This window comes from Gastrolobium bilobum, unplaced genomic scaffold, assembly GCF_033153095.1.
Source record: "Gastrolobium bilobum isolate Gb01-03AN ecotype WA unplaced genomic scaffold, APGP_CSIRO_Gbil_v1 utg11218, whole genome shotgun sequence".
NCBI classification, from domain to species: Eukaryota; Viridiplantae; Streptophyta; class Magnoliopsida; order Fabales; family Fabaceae; genus Gastrolobium; species Gastrolobium bilobum.
In genome coordinates this window covers 30,981-49,641 of record NW_026899112.1, presented here as the reverse complement: position 1 = coordinate 49,641, position 18,661 = coordinate 30,981, and the positions used below count along the sequence as shown (strand labels likewise).

The 18,661-nt window shown below is 37.5% G+C and overlaps 3 protein-coding genes across 3 annotated transcripts; 2 read left to right on the top strand and 1 right to left on the bottom strand.

The window, feature by feature from the left end:
* Window positions 1-3,508: 3,508 nt before the first annotated feature.
* On the bottom strand, window positions 3,509-5,839 carry LOC133287365 (pentatricopeptide repeat-containing protein At3g62890-like). Its single transcript, XM_061484959.1, has one exon. It carries the CDS (start codon window positions 5,837-5,839, stop codon window positions 3,509-3,511), a length of 2,331 nt encoding a protein of 776 aa, XP_061340943.1.
* A 1,417-nt stretch (window positions 5,840-7,256) lies between these two features.
* Window positions 7,257-8,297, top strand: LOC133287364 (uncharacterized). Its single transcript, XM_061484958.1, has one exon. It carries the CDS (start codon window positions 7,257-7,259, stop codon window positions 8,295-8,297), a length of 1,041 nt encoding a protein of 346 aa, XP_061340942.1.
* Window positions 8,298-13,349: 5,052 nt separating this feature from the next.
* On the top strand, window positions 13,350-15,659 carry LOC133287366 (uncharacterized). The gene is made up of 4 exons (XM_061484960.1): window positions 13,350-13,535; window positions 13,824-13,931; window positions 14,933-14,997; window positions 15,099-15,659. The coding sequence occupies exons 1-4, from the start codon at window positions 13,452-13,454 to the stop codon at window positions 15,244-15,246; spliced, it is 405 nt and encodes a 134-aa protein (XP_061340944.1). The 5' UTR covers window positions 13,350-13,451; the 3' UTR covers window positions 15,247-15,659.
* Window positions 15,660-18,661: the final 3,002 nt, after the last annotated feature.

The window sequence follows — 18,661 nt, the reverse complement described above, 5'->3', positions numbered from 1 at the left end:
TGTCACTTATGTTTCGCTACTCATTTGAATTTGATTGGTATTCATTTATTAATATTTTATTAATCCTGTTGTTATTATATGAACCAAAAATATAAAGGAAATGAATTATTCTCTCTCTTCCTGCTTGATTTTTTTTCATTATTTTTTAATTGTAATTTATTTAAGCATGAAAAGAAAAAGCCTTTTAAATGATTCATTTTTGTCATTTTATTGTCAAAGTTACATTCAATGCTTTTATTTATCAATGAAAAATATTCCCTTTAACTATGTAATACATGGATTAAATACGATTTTATCTATTGGACCTGCTATTGAAAGTTTTCATCAATAGAATTACGCCACCATAATTATAGATATTTTTATTTGTTGTGTAATTATAAATAAAATGCATTTATTTTTATTTTCAATTTTATTTTTATTTTTAAGTTTTCATATGATGTTTGATATTTGACTTTTGTTCAAAAGAAAAACTTTAATAATGATAAATTTAAAAATAAAATAAAAGTTAAAAAAAATTATGAATAATCATATTAGAGTGTTAGTGAGAGTGTCCGTACTCTAAGGCTTTGTTTGGGAGTTTAAAGGAGAAGGAAAGGAAAGGAATTCAAGGGAGCGGAATGGGAAGAAAAGGAAGGGAAATGAAGGGTATTCCTTTTCCTTGTTTGGGAGTTAAAAACACCCAAATTGTGGGAACTTTAATTGTAAGAACAAGAAAGATTTTGGAGGGTTTTGTGAAAATCCCCAAATGCTTCCCTTCACTTTTTTAAACTCACAAATAAGGGAAGAGATTAATAAAACTCTTCATTTCCTTTCCTTTCCCTCCTAAAACTAACTCCCAAGCCCTAAAGTGGAGGCAAAGAGGTAGAACACGATTGTCTTCTTTCTACGCACATAAATACAGATCAAATGACTTCACGGGAATTGCGTCCCAGAGATACACTCTAATCAAGAAGTTGCATTGTATCAAATTGTTTTTCCTTCTCTGAGTCTTTCAATGTCAAATTTATATCATAAGTTCCCTTAGACAAGGAAGTGGGATTATAGAAATTTTATTCTCCCATTAATTATACAAATTGTCAAAATGCATTTTTCAGAATTTCTGAATCTTTAACCACAAATAAAGATTTCTGGAAACCGAAAAGAGCTCAGAGAAGTAAACACACGGAGTTGGACAAACATCATAAACACTCATAAGGGTTAATAAAAAATAAAATAGGACTAGAAAAAAATTCAATTATAGGTTTCAGTTGAATTACCTTGCACCTTTGGGGGAAGGTTTCCCACTTCCAATGCAGCTGCGTGCATCACAGAATTGTCACAAGAAAAATTTTGTCAAATTGCCAATGTAAGAAAGTGTAAAAAACAATTCAACCCAAAAGCTTAAGCTTTTAAGTGAAGGCTAATTGGTTCTTTACATGGTATCAAAGCCTCGATGTCACGGGTTTGATTCTCACCACCCCCCACTTTCTCCTGTGGAATTTCTTAGCACATGTAGGTGGATCTGTGCATTATCCACCCTTCAAGCTCAGTGGGCTCTCATGTGAGGAGGCGTGTTAGAGAAGTATATAAATCATTGATGGACCTTCATTTAAAAGCTTAAACTTTTGAGTTGAATTGGTTCTTTATATGGTATCAAAGCCTCGATATCACAAGTTCGATCCTCACCGCCCCCCACTTTCTCTTGTGGAATTTCTTAGCACAGGTAGATAGGCTTGTGCATTATCCACCCTTCAAGTCTAGTGAGCTCTCGTATGAGAGGATATGAGGAGGTGTGTTAGAGAAGTATATAAACAATTTATGGGCCTTCACTTAAAAGCTTAAGTTTTTGAGTTGAATTGGTTCTTTATAGAAAGAATTATCACAAACTAACAAAAACAACTATTGACTAAGCTCTATGAAAAACAGGTAAATCAGAAACAGAAAGAAATTTGGTTAAAGAAAATGCATGGACCGACCAAGAGCACACCTTACCAGATATTTATTTCTTGCAGCAGCAGGAGGATTACACTTTGCTTTTTTTTTTTTTTTGGACACATTTCAAGGTCACAGCATAGAGCACCACATACATCTGCTAAGCACCGGCTTTGAACTGGATTAAGCACAACTATCTATTTCAGCTATTAGCTTTCTCTGATTAGTGTGGTGCTTTGATTCTTTAACTTGCCTTGGCATATTGATGCTCGGTCAATGATATGTGGTGCTCTATGCCATGTCACAGCATAGAGCACTACATACATCTGCTAAGCACCGGCTTTGAATCTGGATTAAGCACAACTATCTCATTTCAGCTATTAGCGCTACTACATGGCACAAGCAGAGAAAGCTACCAAAATTTTCATATTTTGAGTTACTAATTTGAAAATTAGAAAGCCAACAACTTAAGCATCTTGCTGAAATATCAAAATGATATAAAATATCATTGACCGAGCATCAATATGCCAAGGCAAGTTAAAGAATCAAAGCACCACACAAATTACTCCAATAATAAATATATCAGGCTGGACACGGTTCATAGTATAACCATGTTGAATCAGAAAGTGTGACAAAATGTAAAAATAGAGTTGATTAGCTTAATTGTTTGCCTTTTCTGAAGCTATCTAATAAGGGCAGGCCAAATTTGAGAAATGTAAGGTTTAATAACATTATACTAAAAACTTTAAATGACAGTGTTAAGCACATAAAATCGTTGTTCAGATGTACTTGAAGATTGTATATGTGTGTCAAATATGCCAAGCACCTTGGTCAGTTTATATCTCATTTGGTGCCTTTTGAAGGAAGGCCTGGAGTTGACGCAAAAGGGCAACATTTTGGGCTCTTTTGTACGAACCCGGTGAAAAAAACATCTCAAATATCTGCATGTAGCTTGGAAGGATGGGTGATCTGTTTAACTCAGCAAGCCGAGCAAGCAAGTGACATGTGTAAGGGAAAAAATGAGTCGCAACACTGGTCGACATTATTTCAAGCCTAGGAAAAAGGCTTGCTTCAAAAACAGATACAAGAGATAAGTCCCTCTCACAAACCTGCTTCACAGGAATGGCTACTGTCTCAGAGATAGTGATTGTAGAGGGATTTTTTGGATTTTCACAAATTTCACCAAGAAGAGAGGCCAACTCCTCAATGCAAACTCAATCAACATCAACAGACATATCTGCAACCCCAAATCCTTCATAATACATTTCATTACATACTGATTCTGTTCAGACTCTTGGAGATTCAAGGCACTTAAAAGATTTTACATCAGCATCAGGAAAATTGGATTGATATTTGCTGAAGTATAATGCACTCTACCCCCTACCGCCCAAATCCTTTACCAACAAGGGTTTTTGAATACAACTTGCAGCATTAGAATGAACAAAATTTGATTTTGCAGCAAGGGAATGAACCAAATCTGGAAAAAACTTCAACGCCACATGCTTCAATATTTTGAGTCCAGAATATTGTAAAAAATTTGAGTGCACCATCCTTAAGCAGAGGAAACTCATTCACTTCAATTGCATGTACAGTTTTGCTACCAAAAATCCATGCAGGAACAAGACCCATGCTTAAAGTGATGAAAGCGATGACGATCCCTTACCACAATTTCACGATCAAATACTTTGGAGATTAACTTAACTACAGTGTGGCAATCATTACATATGCGCAAATTCTTCATTATTCTGATTGGAGTTGGTGAAGCAATAGTGATAAGTCCAAAGGCAACTGCAAGTTTTTCACTGTGCCTGAAAAGGGCAGTTTCCTTCTCTTCCTCGTCTATGTCTAGCGAAACCTCACTTGTAGTTGGTGCATAGCCCTCAATCTTTAATTTTACAGCCACTACATCTAACATATGCTCGATATCATTTATCTGAGGGTGTATCTTATCTCCCGCCAGGAATTCATGAACTATTCCATTTGCTTCAATCATGCTACAACCAGGTGTCTTCACCACCCCATGTTGTGCCATCATTCCCCTAATTTCAAGAACATCACCCCAATTTCCTTTTGAAGCATATATATTTGACAACAATACATGGAAACCATCATGGTCAGGCTGAATCTGAATGAGTTTTCTTCCCACCCTCTCCCCCATTTCATTGTTATGGTGTTTACTACAAGCCCCAAGCAAAGCACCCCAAGTAGCAACATCAGGTGCCATTGGCATACTCTCAATCAGTTCCTCAGCTTCTTTAAGCAAACCTGCACGTCCTAAAAGATCAACCATGCATCCATAATGCTTAACATTTGGCTGTATCTTGTGTTCAAGGATCATGGAACTAAAGTAGTGGCGCCCCTCATCCACTAGGCCCATGTGCCGACAGGCCCCAAGAACTCCCATAAATGTTATCTCATTAGGAAGTGTCCGGGTTTTCTTCATATCTGCAAACATGTTAAGTGGCTTTTCTACCAAACCATTCATTGCCAACCCAAGAATGAGAGCATTCCACGTAGAAACCCCCTTTTCCTCCAGTGCATAGAAAACCTCCAATGCATTTTCCACACACCCACATTTCATATACATGTCTATAAGTGTCGTGCCCAGAATGACATTAACCTGAAATTTATTTTTACTTATATAAGCATGAATCCATTTGCCCAAGTCCAAAGCAGCCAGATGGGTGCATGCTGAGATGACACTCACTAAAGCAGTCTCGTCCGGCCTAATTCCATGAAGCTGCATTTTGTGGAACAAATCCAAAGACTCTGAGAAACATCCATGTTGAGCATAACCTGATATCATAGCACTCCAAGACACAACATCCTTCTCAGGCATGGAGCAAAATAATTTCTCAGCATCTTCAACTGAACCACACCTCAAGTACCCAGAAATCATTGAGTTCCAAGATATCTGATCCACGAGGACACCATCATTGAAAAGTCTTTGAGCATCCAATATCTTCCCACAACTCGAGTATAAATGTATCAAGGCATTCTGAAGGCTAACATAATCTTCAATTCCAATTTTAGCAGCCAAGCCATGCACTGACTTCCCTGTCCGGACAATCAAGAGGCTTGTACAAGCAGAGATAGCACTAACCACAACCACCTCATCCACCATTACCCCATTTGCATTCATATCCACAAACATAACCAACGCTTCCTCATACATCTCATTCTGTTCATAACAAGAAACCATTGCACTCCAAGAAATCATATCCTTCTCCCTAATCTCATCAAAAAGCCGACGTGCGTGAACAACAAGACCCTTCCTTCCAAAAAGCACAATCATTGAGTTGGAAGCAATGGCGTTCCTCTCCGGCATCCGGCTATACAAACATTCCGCTACCTCCACATCACCCACATGAACATACCCAGCCAAAATGGTATTCCAAGAAACTAAATCCCGAACAGGACTTTCCTCAAACACCTTACGCGCATTAACCATGTTCCCACAAACCGCATACAAATTGATCAACGTGTTCCGAACAAAAACATCCGAATCAAAACCCAATTTCAGAACATGGGTGTGGAGCTGTCTTCCTTCAAATTCAGACAACCGAAGAGCGCAGGATCGAAGGAGAATTGGGTAGGTATAGTTATCAGGGTCAACGTCCTTAACGAGGAACAACTTGTAAAAGCATAGAGCTTGGTGAGGAGAGTTTTGTGGCAGTTGCAAATGAGCACGCATCAAGGTGTTCCAAATGAACGTGTTGGGGTTGTGAAGGTGGTTGAATATTCGTAGTGAATAATCGAAGTGAACGAAAGTGGAGTTAACAGAGAAGTTGATGAGCCTGCTTGCGGCGAAAGTGTCTGTGATGAAGTTAGTGAGGATCATCTGAGAGAGAATCTGCTTGAATTGCTTCAGGCATTTGCATCGTTGCAACTTTGTCTCTAAGATACACAGGTTTATGCTTCTTCTCATGTTTAGGTTGCTACAACATGCCTTAACCCATTGAACTTCATATATTTTTGTTCTCTGATTCTTCCCTGTCTTTGGCCTAGACTAGTGACTGTAGAGTGCAAGAACTTATAGCCAGCTCTGCTTATGTTGACATTTATACAAGAGTTAGATGTAGGAAAAATGACGTAGGAAATATGTTGGTACAAGGCATTTGACATGTTTTGACACGCGTCCACACTCTCAATGTTGTGACATATTTTTTCGACATGTAATTAATTTTTTTTGACATGGGGTAACGCGCCCACATGCATTCGACATTTTTTTTAGATCTAAATTTTATTTTATTAACTAAATATTAAAAAATAATTTATAAATCAATTTTTTTCTATTATGAAATTTGATATTAAAAATTAACAAGATACGAAAAATTATTTTTGTTTATATTCATAATATGAAATTTGAATATTTGATTGGTTATATAACTTATTATGAACTATTATATGTATTAAATATATAATTATATTATATACATTATAAATATTATTTTATATTAAAACATGTCCCAATATTTAAAATATGACAATTTTTAAAATTGGCATGTCGATGTATTATATCATGTAACATCCCGAGCGCTGACGAGGGCGGAGAGTGATCGCCGGTGCAAAGAGGCACGGACAAGGAGCGGCTCCTGACAGGCTTCCAGCGGGGGGTTACATGCATGAATGAATCGAATCGACACTCGAAAGAGAGGGATTCCAAAGATTGTGCAGGTGTGAGACTGCACAGTTTGGGAGAGCTTATAAGAATTAATTGGTACTACCTATACTAACAAGATGCATCTGTTTTTCAGTAGCCCGGATCGAAAGAACTCCACAGTTAAGCGTGCTTGACTTGGAGCAATTCTGGGATGGGTGACCTCTTGGGAAGTTTTCCCGGGAAGTGTGCGAGTGAGGAAAAAACACACTGAAAAGTCTCGTTGTTAGTATGTGGGAATAGTCATTGATTCTTGAAGCGGCCAGGCATTACAAGTGGTATCAAAGCAGTTTCGTAGGGAAACTTGTGGATTGATGTTATGTTTGCTTGGTGATCAATGTTTTGTAGTTGTTTTAGGCACTCTTTATGATTATTGCATTTGTGATCACGGAGTGTGGGCCTGCAACTCATTTCTTTGTGTAACATATGTAGTGTCATGACGAGGTCCCGGAACAACCCTGAGGCATCGAATGCCAATGTTCATCCAGATCTTGTTTTGGCTGCTTTCGTTAGACCCTGAAGTGGTCGTGGGGAAACAAGTGTACAACCTGATCCCGTGGCGGCCACTCTGGCGGCCATGCAAAGGGAGTTGGCTGCTAGTCGTCAGGCTAATGAAACATTGATGAAGACGAATGAAGATACGCGGAATGTTATGGCCGCGATGATGAATTAGTTGAGGACCCTGATGGGTGCTAGACCTGTGAATCGGCAACCCACTCCTCCTCCTCACACTGCCACGCCTACTCCACCTATTCTACAGGAAGAGAATGTAGCGGATAATAATGACGGTGAGGCCAGTCATTATTCTAATAGTCATAGCCATCACACTGAGGTCCGTCAACCACGTGTTGAGCATGTTGATGAACATGAAGCTGAAGAAAGACGATTGATGGCTTTTAGAAAACATAAACCTCCTTCTTTCAGCGGAGGCTACGACCCGTTGATGGCAGCAAAATGGCTCCAATCTATGGAGAAAATCTTCAGGGTGATGAGATGCCCTGATGCATTGAAGTTGGTCTACTCTGTGTATATGCTGGAAGGTGAAGCTGAAGATTGGTGGACGAATACAGTGCAACCATTAGAAGCTGAAGGCCGGGAAATCACCTGGCGGTTGTTCGAGATGTTGTTCTTGGACAACTACTTCCCTAGGGAGGCTAGGGAACAGAAGCAGAATGAGTATAATGATCTAAAGCAAGGGTCGATGTCAATTGACCAATACTTTGCTAAATTCAACGAATTGGTGAAGTACGCCAACTATGGGAGAGCCCTACCCACTCCAGCTGAGATGACCTCCAAGTTTCAATGGGGTCTGAACGAGAAGATGTCTCGGAAAATGTCAAATTGTGACATCCGAGAGTTTAGTAGATTTGTGAACCAGTGCCGAAAGGTGGAAGAAGTATACAATGTTTCCAAGATCAAAAAGCCTTCTGAGGCACAAGCATCTGGTGCTAGTGGAGCAACTGGCCCTACTTCAGAAAATAGTAAGAAAATGGATGAAAAGAAGAAATTACAAGCGAGACAATCGGAGGAAAAGTTTAAGAGGAGCGGGAGTCAACAAAGTTGGGATGACGAAAGACCCCATGTGCCCAAGTGTGACAATTGTGGCAGGCATCACAAGGGCGTTTGTTTGATGGGCCAGAACGTATGTTTCAAGTTATGGGTAGAATACCATAGGAGGTCAGATTGCCCTGTTTTGGGTGCTTGCTCCAAAACATCCACGCTATGAGCGTGAGATTCACGCTCTAAGCGCCAACCTCCCTGACTGCCCACGCTATGAGCGTGAGATTCACGTTATGGGCGTGGGTGTCCTGGAAAATTCAACACCTATTTTCTTAGAAAATGCGTAACTAGGGCTATGGTGCTCCGATTTGAGCGCGGTTTGAACCCACGCGTAGCTAATGAAAAATCCTATAATATATTGGAAAAATGGAGACCATAAGAATATTATAGTAAAATTCTCAGATGAATAAAGAGTGTGTATGTTTAGCGTTTAAGAACAATAAAAGTGAGCTTTAAGCCTTGGTGGTCTAAGGAGATCACTTGGCAAACTATGGTAGTAATGTATGGCGTAAGTAAGACTTACAATAAGAATTCCACATGTAGTTTAATTTATAATCACATTGTGGGGATTGTTTTAAGCACGAAGTTGGTTCCAATTAAAAACGTTTACAAATAATAAGGAAAAAGTTTATCCGTATTCAATTCAATTTTGTGATTGTAACTGCGCTTAATGTCGTACGCAATGATAACAAACCGGTTCTAGAACGGGGTGTTACATTTTATGGTATTCAGAGCAGGGCCTCTCATCCAGTACGGTGTGGTTCGAGGATGAACCAGGCGGAAGCTGGTGGGCATGTAACATCCCGAGCGCTGACGAGGGCGGGGAGTGATCGCCGGTGCAAAGAGGCACGGACAAGGAGCGGCTCCTGACAGGCTTCCAGCGGGGGGTTACATGCATGAATAAATCGAATCGACACCCGAAAGAGAGGGATTCCAAAGATTGTGCAGGTGTGAGACTGCACAGTTTGGGAGAGCTTATAAGAATTAATTGGTACTACCTATACTAACAAGATGCATCTGCTTTTCGGTAGCCCGGATCGGAAGAATTCTACAGTTAAGCGTGCTTGACTTGGAGCAATTCTGGGATGGGTAACCTCCTGTGAAGTTTTCCCGGGAAGTGTGCGAGTGAGGAAAAAGCACACTGAAAAGTCTCGTTGTTAGTATGTGGGGATAATCATTGATTCTTGAAGCGGCCAGGCGTTACATATCATGTCGCATATCAGTATTGATGCAACGTAATTATCTAATATGAAGTTTATGGTAAGATTATCGGTGATATGATATCTTCCTTTTTTTTTTTTTTTTGATAAACATAAGGGGCAGAGCCCCAGAGAAACAAACAACAGGAAATAAAAGTCGAAACAGAAGGAAAACTAAAACAGAAAATAAAGCTCTGCAACACACAAGAGAACTAAGGTGCAGCGCCTTCAGAAAACAGTAGGTGCTTCCAAGCCTGGATCTAGCAGATCTGCAGCAAGCATGTTGATAAGCTCACTATGAGGAGAGGAAATGATAGTGAGGCCAGGGGGGTCATCCAATGCCAATTTTGCAATCCAGTCAACACAGTTATTACAACTCCTTGGAATATGACCCAACAACACAGTCCAATCCTTGTTAAGAAAGGCTCGAATCTTAGCTACCAAAGGTAGCTTTCGAGTATCGTTACCAGTTATGGTAAGAAGGCTAATAGCTTGTAATGAATCTGACTCCAACATTATGTTCTTCCAACCGTAGTTCCAGGCACAGATTAAACCTTTAAGGATCGCCCATAGTTCTGCTTGCAAAGGGGGAGCAGGAACCTATGAAGGCAGAAAAACCACTAACCCAAGAACCCTTACAGTCTCTCAAGAGTCCACCGCAGGCAGCCCTACTTCCAAGGGCAGCACCATCAACATTTAGTTTTAGAAAACCTTGAGCAGGAATTGTCCAAACAGATTGGATAGGATTGGGCGGCATACTAGAGCAAACATGAGATCTTTTTGTGATACAATACCTCTTCTCCTCTATTAAGTCAGCAAGGATAGGGGAAGGATTATCCATTCTCTTGAAATTCTCTTCATAAAGTTCCTTATTTCTCCAAGTCCACAACAAGTTGCAGGTATTAAAGAAATAATCCCTCCAGTCCCTCCTTTTATTGCTACTACAATTCAGATTAAGGATCATCCATTCCTTGAAAGACCCGAGTTAAAGAAGTCAGGAGGAAGAGGTTGGAGAATATGTAGAAGCCAAACCTTAATAGCTTTCTGACAATCTCTGAAGACGTGAAGGTAGGACTCCACCTTATCAAGGCATGAAGGACAGCCATTCGGTGTACCACTCCACTTGGCTATATTTTCCTTGGTTGGCATTCTTTCATGAAATAACTTCCACATGAAAAATTTAACCCTTTCTTTCCCATTCCAGCTCCAAATACGATCCCAACAGCCACTAGGAGAAGTAGAATTAGCTGTCAGCCAATTACTATAAGCAATTTTGACTACAAAATGGCCTGGTTTCCAATTATTCCACATCAAAAAATCTTCTTCTTCATCTTCTGGATGAGGTATAGCCAAGATACTATTCACCACACCACGGTCGAAATGAAGCTCTAAATACTGAATGTTCCAGCCCTCCTCAGTAACAAAGTTACTATGATTAGTTTTCAGATCAGTATCTTCAGCTAAAGGGGAAACTGTTGCAAGAGAAAGAAGATTGGAACTTAGCCCAGTCCAATTATCTTTCCAGAAGGCTATTTTTTTACCATTTCCAATCTGCCAACTCAGGTTACTTAACATGGTAGGCCATATTTTGCATAAACTCTTCCAGAGATGCGAAAGCTGAGATGGAGACCGAATGATTGACCACGCACATTTCTGGAGAAAAGCTTCATTTTTGTATTCTGAGATTGATTATTCCTAAACCACCATGATTCTTTGAAAGCTTGAGCTGCTCCCAATTAACAGCATGGATTTTTTTTTGAGTTTCTAAATCTCCCCAAATAAATCTCCTTTGAAGCTTTTCAATGTCATCGCAAAAGCCTTTAGGTAAAAGGCTATTTTGCATATGAAACATGGGCATTGCTGATAATATAGATTTCGCCAAAGTGACTCTCCCAACTATAGATAAACATTGCTTCTTCCATCCTTGAAGTCTATTATTGACCCTGTCCATAATCTCTCCATAATGAAGCTTGCTAATTCTGCCATGCTTCATCCTATACCCTAGATATCTGCCAATATTATTTGTCTGGGCAAATCCACTAAGCTCCACAATAGGATTAGCAACCTCAATAGGAACATTCTTGGAAAAGAAAATGTTGGATTTGGGATAACTAACTTTTTGACCAGACATTTTGCCAAAAGTATTAAGACAGTTCAGAATAACTCTTATTTGATCCACGCTAGCTTCCCCAAATAGCAGCAGGTCATCTGCAAAAAGAAGATGAGATATTCTTGGACCACCTTTGCCAGCTGTCATTGGCTTCCAATCCTTCCTGTCTATGGAATCAACTATGATATGAGAGAGCTTCTCCATACAAAGGACAAAGATATAGGGAGAGATGGGGTCCCCTTGTCTCAGGCCTCTACTAGGATTGACTTTACCTGCCTTAGTTCCATTCCAAAGAATCTCTAGTTTAGTTGAGGAGATAGACTGCATAATTAAATTTACCAGGGACTCAGGGAGGTTGATCTCAGAAAGAACTTTGTGAATAAAGCTCCAAGACATTCGGTCATAAGCTTTTTCGATATCTATCTTGATAGTGAAAAACCCTCTTTTTCCTTTCATCCTATTCATAGAATGGACCATCTCCTGAGCAATGACAATGTTGTCCTGGATATGTCTGTTTGGGACAAATCTAACTTGTTGGAGGGATATGAGTTTGTTTAAGATAGGTTTGAGCTTACCCACAATAATCTTGTTGATTCCTTTGTAGAGCACAAGGCAATGAGCCGGAACTGAGTGATCTTGTCAGGCTTATCCAGCTTTGGAATTAAAACAAGGAAAGTTTTGTTTAAGTCTTTCACAGTAGCAGGATTGCACCGGATCTGTTTAACACAGTCCATCACTTGAGTCTTCAGTAAATCCCAATTTTTTTGGAAAAAAAATAGGTGGGAACCCATTCAGACCAGGAGCCTTAAGACCATTCATAGAGAAATAAGCCTCATTTATCTTAACGTATGAGATGGGATCAAGCATGGTTTTCAAATCAGAGTCATCTCCTCTTCATAGATTGGACCATCTCCTGAGCAATGACAATGTTTTCCTGGATATGTCTGTTTGGGACAAAACTGACTTGTTGGAGGGATATGAGTTTGTTTAAGATAGGTTTGAGCTTACCCACAATAATCTTGCTGATTCCTTTGTAGAGCACAAGGCAATGGGCCGGAACTGAGTGATCTTGTCAGGCTTATCCAGCTTTGGAATTAAAACTAGGAAAGTTTTGTTTAAGTCTTTCACAGTCCAACGATTTGTTTAATCGATACAAATTGTGACCCCGATCTCGCAGATATTTCGATTCCGGCTAATGATGATGCTATAGCTTCAATACGATTAATTCTGAACAAATTAGTATTTGCAATTTATGAGCAAAAATGATAGTGAAAGCGAGAGTTCTAGTATAAAAAATCGCACAAACGACACAAATGATAGTGATTTCGCTAGAAGAGAAAGTTCTAATGATCTCGATGAAAATCAAAAGTACAAGCATTTGTGGATAGAATGTGAAAATTGTTATGGATTAAATTATAAGAAATTGTTTCAATCCAAAATGAATATTTGTGAGTAGCAGGATTGCACCAGATCTATCTAACACAGTCCATCACTTGAGTCTTCAGTAAATCCCAATTTTTTTGGACAAAAAAAAAGGTGGGAACCCATCCAGACGAAAAGCCTTAAAACCATTCATAGAGAAATAGCCTCCTTTATCTTAACGTCTTAGATGGGATCAAGCATGGTTTTCAAATCAGAGTCATCAAGAGAAGGCCAAGCGGATTTAGTGAAAGTCCAAGGTCTATTATGGTCTTCTTCTAAAAATAAATTGTTAAAGAAAGAGTGATCATTGATGTTATGGTCTTCCTTATTTTTTACTTTTTACTTCAGGTGATATTGATGTTGACTTGATCATTATTTTCTACTTTTCAAATAATTTTGACAAAACAAATAGAGGATGTCTTACTAGGTTATTTCCCCCCTTTTTCTTCCCTTCCTTTGTCCTCTGGTGTGAAGTTACAAAACAGTACATCAGTTTCCACCCAACATAAATAAACCGAGCAACCGAACTAAACCCCTGTCCGATTCCGGAACCATCTTATCTCCGCCGCTGGCCGCCGTGACTAGAACCATGCTGGCGGTGATTCGGAGAATCAACACTGTGGCGGAAGAAGCTCCCCGCCTCACCAGATTCTCTCTTCATGCCCCAAAATGCGTGAGCTTTTTTCCCTCTTTAACCCCCTTTAACGTTCTTTTCTTTTTTTAAATAATAATTTTCCTTAAATTCTATTTATTTAACTATGCATAGGGATGTTACACCATGGAAAAACCAGGTCAATAATTGCGTTTACATATTTTTGTTGTTAAATAAGGCATGCTCAAAACACAAACCTATATATATATAATGTGACCTAAATTTAGATTGAAATTTCATTGGAAATTATAATTGATGGAAATGTCGTTTCCTTTATTGTTTTAATTGCATTGTGGATCTAAATTTCAGGTAGAGGTAGAATTTGCCAATGGCAGTGAATTCATGTTGTCAGCTGAATTTCTCAGAATAAATAGTCCTGCGGTTGATGGAAAAATCAGGTCAATTGGAGGTGAAAAGGTACTTACTTGTTGCAACTTGTAGAATGCTTTTCAACTTCACCATTTTGAAAATTATATGTGGAATTTTCGTTAACAAAGATACCATTTAGTACTCCCTAATTGAATTATTAAGATTATCTTTATGAAACTCGGCACTTACCAGAGTGTTTAGTGTCCTCGGAGATCACATAATAGGGTGTGCGCAGTTCAGTTTGGTTTGATTTTCTATACCGAACCGAATTGAACTGGAAAAGTGGTTCAGTTAAGGCAAATCAAACTGATTTTAAAGAATGGATCGGTTTTTGAACTGGTTCGGAGAAATAGTTAGATTCTGATGGAACCCAATACTATAGACTATAAATTGAAAGAAATACAAATGGAGACAAGCTCCTCACAACACTAATCGCAGAAAATAAACCCCAAAAACCTCAACTCCCTCTCAAAGCCAACATACCTAGGCTCCAAGAGTTCCCTAGAGATCTCCAAATTCCCCACTAAACCAATACTGAATTCATGCTTCCAAAATCCACACTCTAAGCATCTATATATAACTAATTCCTAACTAATGGGATTGGATATTTTATTAAAGGCCCATCAATACTCCCCTTCCAAAATATGTGTGGTTTGGTTTGGTTCGTAGTTTAATTCAGTTCATTTGGTTTTGTCACATTCTTAAGAGTAGGTGTGGTTTGCTACCAAATTGGTAAAGTGGTTTGGAAAAAATGATTCAGTTGAACCGGTTTGAAGAAAATGATTTGGTTCTTAAACCGGTTCGAAAAAAATGTGATTCGGATCTATTCATAGTTCAATTCGATTCATTTGGTTTTTTTTTTTTGTACACCTCTAATTTTTATTTCATATAATCAGCTTCTTGCAAATATAAGACAAGTTGTCTATTTTAGATACTACTTTTGGACCACGCGTAAAGATCGAGCTTTATTAAAACTCAAGCTTTATAGGAATCAGCCTTTTGATTCCTTTGTAATGTACTTCCTTTGTTAAATGACTCAATTGAACCAGGTGATATCTGGGAGACGCCATGTGGGAATCATGTCTGCAGAACCAGTAGGAAACTATGGGGTAAGGTACTTGAAGCTTAGACATTAGAACTAAAATTCAGGGTCTACACTTGAGTCTCTATATAAACTGAAACTTGATGCATGATTGTTGAATTTGGATGGTCCAGGCTCAATTTCGATGACTTGCATAAAACTGGTATTTATTCCTGGGATTATTTCTATCATCTAGGAAGCAACAAGTTTACCCTTATGAGAAATTACATCAAAACACTGAAAAAATATGGGCTTAGTCGGGATCCACGTGGAAGAAAATGATGCAGACTTGAGTTTAATCACCCAATTCTAGTTTGAGATATGAAGGCAGTTTTCATTTAACATGATATTTTCCTCTGGTGGCGTCATTTGTTGAAACTACTGAAACCTGTACTATTGTAACATTTTATGTTTAGTGAAATTTGAACAATGGGCATCAATACAGTAAGTCTCCATTTATAGAAGAGAGGAATCAAAAATAAATAAAGGAGTGCTTTGCATCCTTTTTTTACTTTGGTGTTGGCCAATGATGAGAGGAAAAGATCATGTAATTATCTACTAAAGCAGTTCTATATTTTCATTTTTCTGTAGTGCTTTTGATTTCATTTTGGATCAGGTTTTATTTTAATACCATAGGGTGTCTTTTTATTTCATTTTTTTTCTTGTAAACTTCTTAATCATATTCATGTATTAGAATTTGTAATCTTTTAAATTCCTTCTATTTAGCTGCAGGATGCTCTGAAAAATGCTCTGCTAAAACCCTTATAATGCTCATATTCTCTTTGCTTGATATCATGTATATGTTTCTTAGACCAATTTGAACATTTATTTTTATTTTTAATCTGTTAATAAAAAGATATGTTATAATTACATATAAATTGATATTTATATAAATTTTTTTTGTTAAAATCTATATTTGCAAGTAAAACATTAATAGAATAAGGTGATGTTTATTTATTTATTTCTTAATATTGTTAAGAGTTTCGTAGAAGATGAAATTTCAAATCTTGATATTTTGTTTTTCACTTTCAGTTAAATTCTTTTTTTCTAATGTTAAAATATCCGTTCAAATAACAATATTGTATTAGATGAAATTATAGTTATTGCATAAAATAAATAAGAATGCATTGACCAAAAAAATAAATAAATATGTATTAAATAAAAGGGTCACAACGTGTTTAACTATTTGAAGCAGGATTAATAAAATTGGCCTGACCCGGTGATCGGACCAGATTGGGAATCGGATCACTAATTGGTCAGTCAAATCAATTAATCAGTCATGTTTGTAACCAGTCAAGAATTGATGAATTGATCAAAATATGAGTTCAAGTGGTGCTAACTGCTAACCCAATATCAGTTTTTTTCGGTGAATTAATTTTTAAAAATTATGACAAAATATTACACCACAATTGTACTCGTGAGATTCAAACTTGACATCTAAGGAAAGGGAACTGACATGTTTTTTTTTTTTTTTTTTTTTTTTTGGAAATAATAGGAAATTAAAACAAAAACACAACAAAAAGAAACTAGGCACAAAGCCTAGACCAGTGAACACCTATAGTGTCACCATACAGACTATCAATACAACCTGACGGTGGACAATCAAATTCCTGGATTACTCAAGAGAAACCATAAGAGTAAGAGGCTAGAAAGTCCGCTACTCTATTTCCTTCATGGTGAATGTGAGACATATAAATCTGCCAATCTCGCTGCATCAAATTTCGAATACGATTCACCAAATTAGCCGCAGGGTAATCATGGTGGCACCCATTTGTAATGAGCTGTTGAGCTGAAAGAGAATCTCCTTCGAGCCAAACTTGCCTAAAACCTCTATCCCAAGCTAGCTCCAAACCAACCAAGCAAGCCCATAACTCAGCATGCAAAACTGTACCTGAGCCTAAATTTTTACAGAATCCGACGATCCAAGTTCCTGAGGCATCGCGAAAAACTCCTCCACACCCAGTCCTAGTACCATTAGCATCACATGCACCATCAACATTAAGCTTAACCCAATCCACAGGAGGACAACACCAAGCAACCAATCTCTCTATTCGATTCCTTGGTTGATTGCCCGCTCCAAAAACAGGGTTAGCTGCAAGAGCGACACTATCTCTGAAACCAATTGCTGAACGGATAAGTGAATAAGCATTCTGGCGATCACCTTCAAAAACCCAAGAATTCCTACATTTCCAAATTTTCTAGGCTAAGATTCCAAATAAAAGAGGCCAGTCCGACCCCATCCCCCAATCCTTTGAGCTGTCTAAATTAGAAATGATCCAATTGTGCAGGTTGAGGTTGAAAAATTCACGCTGATTTATATGAGGCATTATCATGCACCATACTTCCTTTGATTGTGGACAGTCGCGAATAGTATGAAGGATAGTTTCACTAGACTGATTACATCTAGGACACAGATCTGAAAGAGCCATATGGCGGCGGAGTCTACAAACATTAGTCATCAGCTTCTCCCCTGCCATTAACCAAAGAAAAAAGCGAATTATTTCTGGCCCCTGCCATCTCCAAACACTTTCCCAAGGAAACTGTTGGATTGTAGTATCTTTGATGGCTAATATTGCATATGCTGACTTAACAGTAAACTTGTCATCTGTCGTTCCATTCCAAATTAACTACTATGTTAAATTATTTTGGTTGTGATATTACTTATATTTATGTAAAAAATATTATATATTTTTACATAAATTTAATTTAAACAATTAGTGATCCATTAGTTGAACCAATGATCCATTGATCTAATATCCTGATCAAATAAATGACCATTACATATTTAATAACATTGATTTCAAGATGGGAAATCATACCCTCATATTACATGAGATAGATCTCTCATATTGCACTCACATCGAAAAAATGTGCCTATCTTTTAAAAAAAATAAAAATTGATGGACTGCATTTTATTTGTTTCTAAATATGAAAGAACTTATATCATCCCCTCTTGATTCAATGATTTAAAATAATTTTTTAGAAGTCTAAACTGGCTAACATGACGCATGTGCACTTTCATGCAACTTATTATTTGATAAAATAGTAAAATTAAAAAAAATAAAAAGTAAACCCCCAAAAAACTTTGGTATTATTTTTTTACTACTAATTTTTCAATTTTTTTATATCTATAATCGTTAGGCATCTAAATTTAGATTAATCAATTTTAAACATTTTACACCTGAACACGGAAAATTGTAACACTACCCTTTTCGGTTGGAATAAGCAAGGGCTTTGGCTTTGTTTCAAAGACCAAAAAACATGTTTAGTTCAAAAAATATTTTTAATTTTTTTAAAATTTTATTAGTAATTTAAAAGATATCACCTTTTTTATTTTTAAAGATTTTAATATTCTTATCATTTCATGTACAATTTTTTTAAAATAAAAATAAGATAACATTTTTATAATACTAATAAAAACAAAGCTTACTAAAAAAATATTTCCACAATCCAAACGTGAAGCTTAATGACTAAAGTGGGACAAAAATAGTATACGAAAATTATCTGCAAACCCAATTAGTTGTAAGCTACACAAGTACAAATATGATTGTGAATATAAGCCCAAATCCTCATGCAAATATGGAAATTGGATAGGCCGCTAAAGAATTGTATAGAGAAGTCTAGAACTCAGCAAGAACCCAAGTCACAATCATAAGAGATTTTTTGAAGCTTTTGGGTTCCAGAAATGTCCAATGCT